The sequence below is a fragment of the Typopeltis vanoorti genome, unplaced genomic scaffold (assembly GCF_054136105.1).
Source record: "Typopeltis vanoorti isolate ZY-2024b unplaced genomic scaffold, IOZ_Tvanoo_1.0 HiC_scaffold_66, whole genome shotgun sequence".
Taxonomy (NCBI): Eukaryota; Metazoa; Arthropoda; class Arachnida; order Uropygi; family Thelyphonidae; genus Typopeltis; species Typopeltis vanoorti.
Genome location: NW_028328162.1, coordinates 5,240 through 19,179, shown reverse-complemented (window position 1 = coordinate 19,179; position 13,940 = coordinate 5,240). Strand labels below are relative to the sequence as shown.

The window sequence follows — 13,940 nt, the reverse complement described above, 5'->3', positions numbered from 1 at the left end:
ACAAAGAAATTTTAACTCTGGCTACTGTTATTTCTGAATAAGGAAAACTTTCTTCCAGTATTTTCATGGTATGAATGGTTGTAAATGCCCTGTTTTAGCCGTCTCTTTCCAGTTCTATTTAAAGTCAGCCACTCCCAAGTTGTTTTGGTTGTTATTGAAACAATACTGGTCAGAAATTCAGTGTTCTGATGTTATACAGCCTTTGTATTACCAGGCATAGTTCTAATTGCAGACTTCATGCAAAAATTTAACATTCATTTGTTGTTCTGAATAACAGTAAACTCATGTTTAAGACAGTGCTATGGAACACATTACTCTTTACTATGGCTACCAGCAAGTGAATCAGTATGTATTTAATATGTAGCTCTTTCTAGTGTAAGCCAAAGCATATCTTAGTATATAACACCTGCTCACTGCAGTATGCCTCCAAATAAAATCTCAATGCTTTACAATCACACCTCATATTCTTTTAAATGTTAACAGGATTTTTATGATGGTAGTTCTTATGAAGATATTTAGTAATTACAAGTATTTATGACATGTACAAGTAGCTGGCTTAAAAAATTAAATGAAGTAATGTAATTTTGCAAAAAAAAAAAAAAAATAGTTATTTACTCTGCATTGACAAACAAAGCATATCTGTTTAAACTAATTTGTTCTGTTATCAATAAGAAGTAGTGGCAATAATATATGTACTAAAATGCTGTTTTATTTGCACATTGTCAGGTATTTAGTACACCAAACCAGCATCCAAAAAGCCAACCTTTCGCTGATCATGTTTTCACTTTTACTGTTATGGATAACAGAATATGGTTCAGAAATTATCAGATAGTTGAAGAGGATGGATCTCTTGCAGAAATTGGTAAGTCAGAGCTTGAAATCAATGAAAGAATGAAAATCTCTAGTCCAAAGGAAGGCAGATTTAAATATGGAAAGCCATTCTATATTTTGTAAGAATTCTCGTTCACAACAAGACTCACACCATAACCGAGATGCCATTTAAAAAGAAAACACAAAAGTTACCTGAAATAAGAAATGTAGCATGAATTAACATCACATTTCGAGAAGTAATTGTATTCCAAATTATCAGGTAAATAGTAGATTGCATGTTGTTGGAATCAAGAATGGATTCTGCACTGTAGATAGCATAAATTTAATTAAATATTTTTATTTACTACAGAGGATTTATATTTTGGTTTCATATGGCAAAATTAAGTAGGAAAAAAATTCTTCACACTCCTAGAACTAGTTAAATGACAAAATACCTAGGTATTGCATGTTGACGAATTGTCTTAAAACCTCTCCTCTTGATTAAGAAGATTAGTATAACAAAATAAAATAAAAAATGATGGTACAACATGACAAAATTTCATGCCGGCTGGGGCGTCGCCCGGTTAAACAAGGCCCCCGTTGTTTTTGCCAGGGAACCAGGGCGAACAGCGAAAAGTCAGCTACTGGAACAAATCTGAAAACAAACCCCAACTCAACATCACCAGAGTTAAAGATCGGTACTATCAACGTAAGAAGCCTGAATGGCAAAGAAATGGAGTTAGCTGAGGAATTAGATAAGTACCAGATCGACATAATAGGGGTGACTGAAACAAAAAAGACCAAAACTGGTGAGATCTTTCTGAGCAATAAATACAAAATGTTATATTCAGGCAATAACAATCAAGGAAAAGAAGGAGTAGCCATAGTATTCAACACAAAATACGAGGCTAATCTTCTTGAATGGCAGTCAGTCTCAAGTAGAGTAATGTGGGCAAATATCCGAATGGGGAACTGGACAATGAGACTTATTTGTGCCTATGGTCCCACAGAAGGCTCTACTAAGGTAGAAGTGGAGGAATTTTTTGAGGCTTTAGAAAAAGCAACTGACACAATGAAAAAGGAAAAGTTGGTCCTTGTTGGGGATCTAAATAGTAGAGTAGGAAATGATTGTGAGACATACAAAAATATTTTGGGAAAATTTGGAGAAAAGAGCAAAACTAATAATAATGGCAAATATCTGTTGGATTTCTGCTCAGGACATGGACTGGTTATTACTAACACCATGTTCCAACATAAAAATGTGCACAAATTCACATGGAGAGAAGAGGCTAGGAATAAGAAAAGTCTCATTGACTATGTTATTGTTGATAGTGATGTTTTCTCCCTGGTGCAGGACACCAGAGTGTACAGAGGATTTGAAATTGGAAGTGATCACTATTTAGTCTTGAGCAGGATAAAATTGAATTTCATATTGAAAAGAATAACATGTAAGAAAGTTTTAAAGCGAATAAAAGTTGAGCAGCTCTCAGATGTAAACTGTAGACTAAAATACAGAAATATTATTGAAAAGAAAATGAAAGAGTTTGAGAACAGGAATCAAACCTTGGAGATTCAGTGGCAAACTCTGAAGGAAACATTGATTGATTCTGCCAGAGAGGCATGTGGTGAGGTTGTGTGCAAAGATAAAAAAATCAGAACTCCCTGGTGGACACAGGAAGTTAAAGAGGCAGTGAAGGAAAAGAAGAAAGCATATCAAAAGTTCCTGGCAAATAAGTCAGCTTTTACTCTTACAGAATACAGAGACAAGTGCAAGAAAGCTAAACAGTGTGTAAAACTAGCTAAACAAAAGTCATGGGAGGACTTTGGCAAGAATATAGAAAATAAATATCAAGAAGGTGGCAAAATATTCTGGAGGTTGTTGAAGAAGCTTAGGAATGGAGGAAAGAGTGCTGTAAAAGGAATTAGAGATGATAAAGGTGAAATGAAAACAGGAGAAAAAGATATCCTTGAAGTATGGAGTAATTACTTTGAAAAACTGCTAAATGAAACAAGCAGTGATGACAGCACAGTGATAAAAAACACTGACCAGGCATGCAGTCAGGAATACATATCCATACTTGAAGTAGAAAAAGCCATCAAAGGCTTGAAATGTGGAAAGGCAGGAGGAGTAGATGATATTCGACCAGAAATGCTGAAGTATGGTGGTATAAGAGTCTTACAGTGGCTGCACTGCATAGTTCAGAAAGCCTGGACAGAGGGACGAATTCCTTATGATTGGAGTAGAGCTCTCATAGTACCCATATATAAAAAGGGAAATAAAACTGAATGTGAGAATTACAGAGGTATTTCCCTACTGAGTGTTCCTGGCAAGATCTATGCAAGTATACTTGAGAAACGGTTGAGAAGAATTGTGGAAGAAAAGCTTGGTGAAGAACAAGCTGGATTCAGGCCAAATAGAGGCTGTCAGGATCAGATCTTCACTTTACGACAAATAGTCGAGAAAGCATGGGAATATAACAAAGATCTGTATTTAAGTTTTGTTGATTTGGAAAAGGCATATGACAAGGTGCCAAGAGAGAAGCTATTCAATACGCTGCAGTTATATGGTGTCAATGGGGCATTATATCAAGCAATACTTAGTCTGTATTTGAGTTGTGAGTCAGCAGTTAGAATTGAAGGAAGTACAGGAAGATGGTTTAATGTTAAATCTGGTGTGAGACAAGGATGTACATTATCCCCTCTGTTATTCATTATCTATATGGATCACATTATGAAGGAATGTGGTATTAAACCTGATATCAAAATTGGAGATGTTAATGTCAGCTCTTTGCTTTATGCGGATGATGTTATACTTCTAAATAAATCCGCTACAAGTCTGCAAGATTCTCTGACTAAATTGAATAGCTGTTGTAATAGATATGGTATGAAGGTTAGCAATAAAAAGACAAAGACAATGAAAATAGGCAGAATCATTGAAAATGTCAACTGTGTTGTGAATGGAGAACCTGTGGAACAAGTAAAACATTTTAGCTACTTGGGCACAATTTTTACTGAAGATGGTAAACTAAATATAGAAATAGACAACAGAATCAGCAAAGCTGGTATCGTGGGAAGTCAATTGAATAAATTCATATGGAATAAGAAAGAAATTAGTCGGAACACTAAATTAGCTGTATACAAAACTGTGTTCAAACCAATTTTAACTTATGGATCTGAGAGCTGGGTCAGAAGTAAAACACTTGACCAAAGACTAGAGACCGCAGATATGAGAGTCCTGAGAAAGATTAGAGGCGTGAACAGATGGCATCAATGGCAATATCATATTAAAAATGAGGATATTAGGAAAGAACTTGACATTGTCAGCATCCAGGAATGCTTTAGCAGAGCTAATCTCAGATGGTATGGTCACTTAAATAGAATGGGAGAGGAAAGATTAGCAAAACAAGTGTTCTCTGCCAGGTTTACAGGAAAACGACCCAGAGGAAGACCAAGATATAGGTGGATTGATACGGTACAAAGTGCCTTAGACGATAGAAATATAAGATCTGATAATGTTGGAGTCTTGACAAGTAACAGACTGATTTGGAGGAAAATTGTAGATAGGAAGTTAGTAATGATATAATTTTTTCATGTAGTACTGTCATATCCTGTACACCCCTTGAGGGTACATGGCAGGAATTTGATGATGATGATGATGATGATGATGTATAACAAAATGAACAGTGTAACAAATTTTCCTTATCATTTTAGCAGATTTTTTAATAGTGGTTGGATGATGTCAATTGATAAATATTAGTAGGTAATATTGCAAAAACGTTAGCCACCAACTTGCTAGGAAGAGGCAAACTGACTAAACTTGAGTTCTCCCTAGTCTGTTTGCTTCTTCACATTTTCAATTTCTGATCGACAATTTCTTGATTAGAATTTTACTAGCTGAAATATAATAAATTCTAAAAAGTTAATTTTTGCAAATAATAAAGGCATTTCATGTTACTCGTATCTTGATCTATATCAGTTTTGTTCCAAAAATTTGTTTTGCCAATTTTTTATTTTCCATTCATTTGGGACCATACCATCTTAGAATAAAGTCCATTTCTTTTCTGATATCTTTGTAATATGGCTATGCTATTGGTCAACACATTGGGCTGTCCAGCCAATGTATAAAATAATGGACAGGCAGCTGGATCTAAGGATCAGACTGTCTCTCTCCAGTATTTTATCAAGTGTTTTATTTCTGACCTAACTTTTAGTTCCATACATTAAAATTGGTTTGAACACAATTTTATATACTTGTAGTTTAGTGTTTTGGCTACTTTTTATGTTATTCTATATAAATTTATTCAACACCCTCCCTCTCTGTGTGCTTTGCTTATTTTTATTATCTATTTCCAAATTTAATTTGCTGTCTTTTCACTAAAAATTGTGCATAAGTAACTGAATTGTTTTACTTGTTCTGGAGTCTTCCATTGAAAATGTGGTTGTTTTCCATGGCCCTGCATGTTATACCAGTTTTATCACATCATCAAATTCCTGATATATACCATCAAGGGGTGTGCAGGATATGATAGTACTACTTGAAAAATTACATCATTACTAACTTCCTATCTACAGTTTTCCTCCAAATCAGTCTTGGTCTTCCTCTGGGTCCTTCTGTGGGGAACTGGACGATAGTCCAGTTCCCCATTCTCATATTTGCCCACATTACTCTACTTGAGACTGCCTGCCATTCAGGAAATTAGCCTCGTATTTAGTGTTGAATACTATGGCTACTCCTTCTTTTCCTTGATTGTCATTGCCTGATTATAACATTTTTTATTTATTGCTCAGAAATGTTTTGTCACGTAAGTTGTTTTAATTTGGCTAAAGAGACTCATGAAGACTTGGAGCATATTTATTTAAGAGGATAATGCAGTATAGTCAAGAAATAAGTTTATCTTTTGTATGAATATCAGGTTTGGTACAGCCTTGATAATGAGGTCAATTATAGACCTCATATTTTTATTAACAGAGATTACATACTTTAGGAGACAGGGCTGTCCAAAGCACTGCCCGCAGTGCGATTTTATGCGGCCATCCTGTGGGTTTTGATTTTCATGAGCAAAAAAAAAATAAAATAATTTGAATCAAATGTGTATTCGATATTTTAATTCTATCACTAATCGGTAATCTCAATGTTGGTAATTTTATTTGGTATTTTTACATCACTATATATGCAAGTGTTTTTCAAATATTAGATGTGTCAAAGAGGCATTCTTACACTGTTCCAACGTGCATGCTCTGGGCGCTCAAGGGGAACACGAACGCACAATTAATGTTGTTTGTTCAGCTATCGAGGTTGTGTCGCTGCTGCTCCCCAAATTACTAGATATGCATTGTGATGCGGCCCTCGGATAAATCTTTTTTTATTTTTTTTAATGCTGCCCTCCGATTACCTATGGTTGGACAGCCCTGCATTAGGATAACAATAAGTAAATGTGGATGCCATTTACACTAATTTATTATTTAGTTTTGTAGAATTTTCAATAGAGTAGAAAGAGATAAACATAAAAACAAACAATAAGTAACTTGAAAGCATGTGATATTATATGTTCGTTCAACTGCATAAGGATAACTCTACCTTATCTACCTTATTAAATCTACCTTATTACATTTCAAGGAATAAAATAAATAAAATTTCACATTGAAATAATTAGTTAGAATTTTTATGAAACTCGAGTGATGAGTAGTATTTTGGATGACATCCAAAATTGAAAAAGTTTCTTAAGGCAATTTTTGTTAAAGTCAGGATTGGAAATGTGTTCTTTGCAGCTTTCTTTATATAATCTTTCCAGAAAAAAATAAGTTTTGTGTAGAACTTTAGTATTATTCCACCAAATGCTCTGCTTAGTAGAGAAGGCATGGCTAGCCAAACCAGATTTTTCAGATTCTTTAAGACAGATTTGAGCAAAATGACCACTCTTTTTTAAATTATAACACAAGCTGCAAGAGCAAGGGATTCTGTAAACTCCAGGATAAGAGAGAGGAAGATATTTGTCTTTTGGAGAGAGAAGGAAAGTATTTAGTTTTTGAACTGGGCAGAAAGAAACTTGTAGGTCAATCTGGCAAAGTCTTGCAAATTTTTCAGATCCTCTAATTTGAGATATCTTACAATCCTGCTTTATGAATTTTAGCACCAAATGATCATCCTGTACATCATTTAATTTTTGAACTTAATTATTGTATAAGCTACGTATTACTCTGCATAAGGTTTCATTTACATCATACAGATTTAGCATTTTGTAAAATATTTTCCTGTTAGTATTTTATATGCTATTTTGAGATAGATTATTATTCCATCCTATCGCATATCTCTTTTACGTTAATCAGTGGCCAGTTACAGCCAAGCAACTTGGCTTTCATATAAACCCAATATTGCTTATGATAAGGTGGTTGATCCTATCTACATTGTAGGCGATCTGTAAATTGCATGTGTTCTTAGGGCCAGTTTGTCTGCATTGTAGGAGGGGAAAATCCTGCCCTTCCATTTGAAACTGGCTTATTCACCTCTAGTTGAAAAGCCCTGATAAAGTTTCTTTATGTTCTACTTGAGATTTGAACCTAGGTCTTTCCAACCAAAGGGTGTCATTTATACCACCTTTTTGTACCTTTTTGGTTTCAATAATTCCATGTGAACTTATGCACAATTTTATGTTGTAGCATGGTAACAATTGCATTTGTTTTGGTATTTTTGGCCTTAACATTAGTTATGTTCACATGGTATTTCTCTAATTATATATTCTAATTGTTTGTGTTCTTCTGGTCAGTTTGCTAGTTTTGCTGGATGAAAAATCTGAACTTCCTTAATTGTAAGGAAAATCCTTACATCTCCAAAGGAGACCATCTGACTCACCTTCACTTTGAAAGCTCTAATAAAAGTTCTTCACATCTTAGAGGGAGATTCGAACCCACATCTTTCTAGCCAAAGGGCATGTCATAACTGACTTAGCTATGGAGATCCCCGAGTCACCATAATGTTTGATTATGTTGTATAGTAGACAGTAACACTATAACACCACTGTAATGAAATGATATACTATCTCAAAATTTTTTTCTTTTCTATCTTCTCCAACCTTTGCATTAAGATTTCCTAACATTGCTCCTAAAATAATGTATTTTCCTTCGTGTCTAAAAACCTTGTTGTGGTGCATATACCAGGATAAGTGAGATTTGTTTTCCATTTCAGTCAAATAAGTTTCATTGTTAATTCCATCATGTCTTAGAAGTCTGTCATTGACTTCTTTACTGATGATATATAACTAATACCATGTTTTTGACTGGCCAACTGCTCTATTTCAAAACAAAACAGTATCCTCTTATGCTTTTTTTTTTTTTTAACTCTAAAACATAATGTCCTTTACTTTATAACATATAACTCCTCACCTTTTTCTGTATGTGTCAGTGTGCTCAACAATTGTATTCTTAGTTTTTTTTTTCATTTCTATTCTAGCTGAGTTATTTGTTTCTGTTTGGTTTAAATAAATCCACTACCAACTTCACTAGTACCCCATTAGCCAGAATGTTCAGAAGTCCTAATGAATTTTCATCCATCAAGCATCCTCACACATATCTTTTGGTCTTGGATGTGGAGTTTTAGTTTATATAGTAAGCTCATGATATGAATTATTGTAATCATATGAAAGTTAGAGAAGTGAGGAAGATGATTAAAAGTAAGTAGAAGAAAGATAAATGTGAAGCTTCTACCATTACAATGCTACTTTCTGTCATTTTTATCATTTATTATAACAAAAGTTATTTATTTATTTTTTTGTGCTAAGGTTTGCTGTAGCTATATTCCTTGGATGCAAGAATGAATCAAAAGGCATAATCACTATTTGACTGTATTTGAGGTGTTAGGAAATTTCCTCGATTTCTTTGTTTGTTGAGCTATTTTATTCTTTCTGTTGTGTGAGTGCTTGGTGTATGGTTTGACTGATTAGTTTTAACTTTCTGATTAAGTAGTATGTCGCTGTTAACTGTAGTTGAAAATGTGTGAGGAATGACTTATTATATAAAGGAGAAGGGCAGGGGCATTGAACAATTGGATGGTAGTGACAGGACTTAAAAAATTGAGGTGTGAGCATTCTCTAACATTTGTCTACTAGAAAATGCATTGTTTCTGAACTCTATCAGTAAGAATATGTTTTTAGGCATAGGATAGTTGTGATTAGGCTGAGGTGCCTAATTTATAGATTTGCGTAGTTTGTGAGCTGCTGTATTTCTGTTATTTTATTTTATATGAAATTAAGACATTTGCATTTGATATTTCAGTTTTTCTAAATATTAATCACTGAACTACTTTCTATTAGGACCAAGGTTTATTCTTAATCCTGTGAAGATATTTCAGGGTAGCTTTGGAGGACCTGTTCTCTATAGTAATCCACATTACATACCTCCTACTTTAGTAAGTACCACTTTAATATATTTCAGTACTGCCAAATACTTTTAATGCATTTAATTCATTCCTTGCTTAGACTAATTTAAGAAGTGCAATTTCACTGAAATAAATTGCAGAAAATTTGAATTTTGCTATGTGATTATAAAATATTTCACTGAAATGTGCAACTTATTGCATATACATGGTAATAGTAATATGCAAGCTGTAGTGCATCTAAAATTCCTTTGTAGAATTAAAAATTTATTTGCAATCTTCTTGTTAAGAATTAGTTTTGTTTCTCTTAGGTTATTAGTACTTTTGCTCAAAATATTTTTTAATAGAATTCATCTCTTCCCATCAGTTAGTTGTAATATAAGTGATTGCATAATAGGTTGATATATAAGAGCAACCTTTCACAGCATGTATAATTTTTCCATAACTAATCGATGTCCCAAACAGAAATACAGCAGGTGTTTAACTTTAATTAGCTTTGCTCTTTTCTCCAAATTTTCCTAAAATATTTCTGTATGCCTGACAATCATATCCTACTCTGCTATTTAGATCTCCAACAAGGATCAATTTTTCATTGTGTCAGTTGCTTTCTCTAAAGCCTCAAAAAATTCCTCCACTTCTACCTTAGTAGAACCTTCTGTGGGGCACAAATAAGTCTCATTGTCCAGTTCCCCATTCTGATATTTGCCTACATCACTCTACTTGATATTGCCTGCCATTCAAGATTAGCCTCGTATTTAGTGTTGAAGACTATAGCTACTCCTTTTCCCTGCCTGTTATTGCCTGAATATAACATTTTGTATTTATTGCTTGGAAAGATCTCACCAATTTTTGTCTGTTTTATTTGTCACCCCTATTATATTGATCTCATACTTATCCAATTTTTCTGCTAGTTCTATTTCTTTGCCATTCAGGCTTCTTAGTTGATAGTACCGATCTTGAATTCTGGTGATGTTGAGTTGGAATGTGTTTCAGGATTTATCCCAGTAGCTGACTTTTCGCTGTTCACCCTGGTTCCCTGGCAAAAAAACAATGGGGGCCTTGTTTAACTGGGCAGCACCCCAGCTAGTGTGAAATTGTGTCATGTTGTACCATCATTTTACATTATGGTTTAAGCCAATAAGAATACAATTTGGTTTGCTAAATCCCCAATTGCCAGCCCATCCTCTTTTGTTCAGTATCCAGGCCTAACAGGATGAACCACAAGAAGTTGAGGGATGGACATTAGGTCAGAAGCCTTGGTTCTCTGCATTCCTTTAAAGGCTATGTGGAGATCTCCTCTCGGTTATACAGTTTTTAACCCTTAAGCACCCCTCTTGGATAATTTAAGGTTTTAATTTCAAGATCAGTTGTGTAATGTTTGTTTAAATAACCGTATCAATGTTTATATTAACAGTGACACTTCTTTTATTGCTTATTGTAATAAGGAAAAGTAAATAAAGGGAAGGAGAAGCTCTGATTGCAAAACTGCACATTGTATGTAATATTTGTCCAAATTGCAATATTTTATAAAAAGAGTTGAGTCATGGGGAGGGGGGGGAAATAGCTCACCAATTTGCAAAAAAAATTAATTTATAAAGGCAACCACCGAATTATTTCTCATCTTGTAGCGCAATTTTTTTTTTTTTTTATTTTATTTGGGGGGGGGGGTCTTTTAAATTTAGTGCTAACATCGAAGTTTATACTACATGCCAAATTGGGCAGGAACTGTTCTGTTCATTTAATCAGTTGAAACTTCCTGCATATTGTAAATATTGATGTAGACGAGAAACAGTATTTGGATAGAATTAGCCTGAAATGTAATCAAAATTAACTTAATGTATTGTCATCATCCTGCTTTTCTACGGTGTGTGTTTAGGAATAACAAAAAAAACATGACCTGAATAATTTTGTTTTTCTCCTTATTCGCAGCTAGTTTTAATATGTTGTATGCAGTACTGAGTACGTACAGCAAAGTGAATACACATCTCTTTCATTTAATTTCTTTGTATTGATTCATAATTGGTTAATCAATCTGTATTATTGGTAGCTTTCTTAATGAAATGAGAACTTTTTCTTGTTGTTATGAACATTTTTAGTAGTGTTCTAATACAGTACTTGTGAACCTTTTACAAGTCCATTTTAGGACTTGCAAAAATGCAATTCATCTGGGTGTTTTTGATATACCATAAAATCTTCCTGGGTAGTAAGTTGATTTTATTATTACTGGTTTTTAACCACATAAAGTTGGCATTATTTATGCATTAAATGCATTCTGTTTTTGTTTTTTTTTTATTTCTCCCCCCTCTCATGACATCTTACTGGTTGTACTCTTCAGATTTTCTGCCCTGCGTGGTGGAGTGTTTAATATGTTAACTAGCATTCTTTTCAACTCTCCAGATTGCAGTTTGAATCTTGCCATGGGCATCTAAAAACATTGGCAATTGTTTTTAGATGGGACATCTAGTATGAGAGCACCATTCTACTTACTGGAGGCCTGAAGTGGTTTGAAAAAGTTTAATGTTTGGTTTTGAGAGCAGTTTCCAGACTAAGTAAAAAATAAATAAATGATAAAATTCCTTAAAATGCCTGTCCCTGTTAGGGATGAACTATAGGTTTACAATGGGTGGAGACATTAAAAAAAAAAAAGTGAGCATGCAATTATAAAAAAGGTAGCCAAGCTATGTTCTGATATAGCACTTAACATTTGTAGTATATTCTACATTTATTCAAAGCATATACTAGTTATCTTATACATTTCACTTTATATTTTAATATTAGCACATCGATAGAATAATAAAAAAAAATTTTCTTCTATTAAAGCATAGAAGAATTGAGAAGCTTCAGGCATCACAACGCTACAAAGAACGTACAGAAGCCAAAAAGTCATTGGAGTCTCGTCGTCCAAAAGAATCATATAAATTAGATGCATTGGATGAAATATTTAAAACAGTGCCTAATCAAAAACCTTTAGTTTCCATTAAAAGAAAAGGGAAAAAAAAGTCTACAAAAACCTCTTAGGTTTGGAAGCAAAATTGGGCTTGTATATTTCTGTCTTGTAATAAAATATTATGTAAATATGATATTTGATACTTCATTCTGTGTCAAGTGATAGTATTGCAAATCAAACCAAATTTCCTATTAGATAAATAAGTTATATAAAACTTATATATATGCACACTAAATGCAAAGAAAATTCAAAAATTAAGAACAACACAATTTAGTATGGAAAGAAGTATGCTTGGTATCACAAGACTGGATCACTTTCTGTCTGGATGCACATTCTGTGTGATGGTGGATGGCTCCCTATTCTCTCACCTCTCAATTAATGCTGGAGTCCTACAAGGTTCTGTCCTCTTACCAACCCTCTTCCTGCTATATATCAATGACCTACTGCAATTAACCTCCAACCCAATACACAGTTTTGCAGACGACAGCACACTACCCTCTTCACTTGCATTTGATAAGCCTTACCCTACACAACTCACCTCAACCTACAGAACATCAACGACCACGACCCTCAACTCCGATCTCCAAGCCATCCTCCAATGGGGCTCAGATAAGCTCATAAATTACAATGCCAATAAACCCAGTTCTGTACTATTTCCCATAAAAAAGAACCATTTTTTCCCAATATCCTTTTTTAATGATACCCAAATCTCCAGACAGTTTGAGATCTCACTCCTTGGAATCACCCTCACATCAAACCTCTCCTGGCATAAACATATCTCAAACATTGCATCCTCAGCCTCAAAAAAACTAGGATTCCTCTTTCACTCAAGATGTTATTTCACTTCCGAAAACAGCTATTAACATTATACAATCACAAATCCGCCCAACTATTGAATACTGCTCTCACATATGGGATGGGGCTCCAAAAAGCTCTCTCAAAATGCTCAACTCAATACAGAGGAAAGCAATTAGACTTATCAATGATCCATCCCTTACCAACTCCCTCTTTCACACAGATGTATGGTCTCTGCAGTATATATATTCTACAAATATTTCCATGGGAAATGCTCATTGGAAATATCATCAATAATTCCTCCGCTCAGTACTAAACTCATTGGAACACGTACAACTGCTGCACAGCATCCCTTCACAGTTCACCTAGAAACAAACAGAACAAGTTTCTTTTCCTCTTCCTTCATCCCTGCAACTGCTGCACTGTGGAACAGTCTCCCACCTGCTGTCTTTCCCAAGGGATACAATTTAAAGTCATTCAAATCAAATGTAAACAAATTCCTCCTTTCCCAACCCATACACGGTACTAATGTACTATAGGTTGACCAACCAACCTCCTGTGTATGGGCTCAACATAAAAAAAAACAAAAAGAATACATTTATAAGAAATCAAACCAAAGTCTCTGACATCATAGGAAGAATGAAATATCTGAAGTGGCAATGGGCTGGGCATACTGCTCGAAGACAATATCAACAATGGACAAAAGTAGTACTAGATTAGATTCCACGAGAAGGAAAATGACCACGACACCAACCTAAATCATGGTGGATTGATGATATCAAATTTGCAGGAGTGACATGAGAAAGGAGAGTCATGGGTAGACAGTTTTGGAGTAATCTTGGTAAGGCCTTCATCCAGCAGTGGATCGACAATGGCTAATGATGATATGCTCACTGCTTAGAAAGAAGTCAACAAACACTTTACTGTGAGACAAACAGCCATGGTGCCCACCTTAATGAGATATAGGACCTCGTTATGCTGTAATGATTGCAGCAATCCTAAGGAGCATACTTTCTGCAA

At 34.5% G+C, this 13,940-nt stretch overlaps 1 protein-coding gene across 1 annotated transcript; it reads left to right on the top strand.

Moving 5' to 3' along the window:
• The first annotated feature begins 729 nt into the window (after window positions 1–729).
• LOC150092110 (ribosome biogenesis protein BRX1 homolog) lies at window positions 730–12,258 on the top strand. Its single transcript, XM_090415302.1, has 3 exons — window positions 730–862; window positions 9,117–9,211; window positions 11,999–12,258. The coding sequence occupies exons 1-3, from the start codon at window positions 796–798 to the stop codon at window positions 12,194–12,196; spliced, it is 360 nt and encodes a 119-aa protein (XP_090271428.1). The 5' UTR covers window positions 730–795; the 3' UTR covers window positions 12,197–12,258.
• Window positions 12,259–13,940: the final 1,682 nt, after the last annotated feature.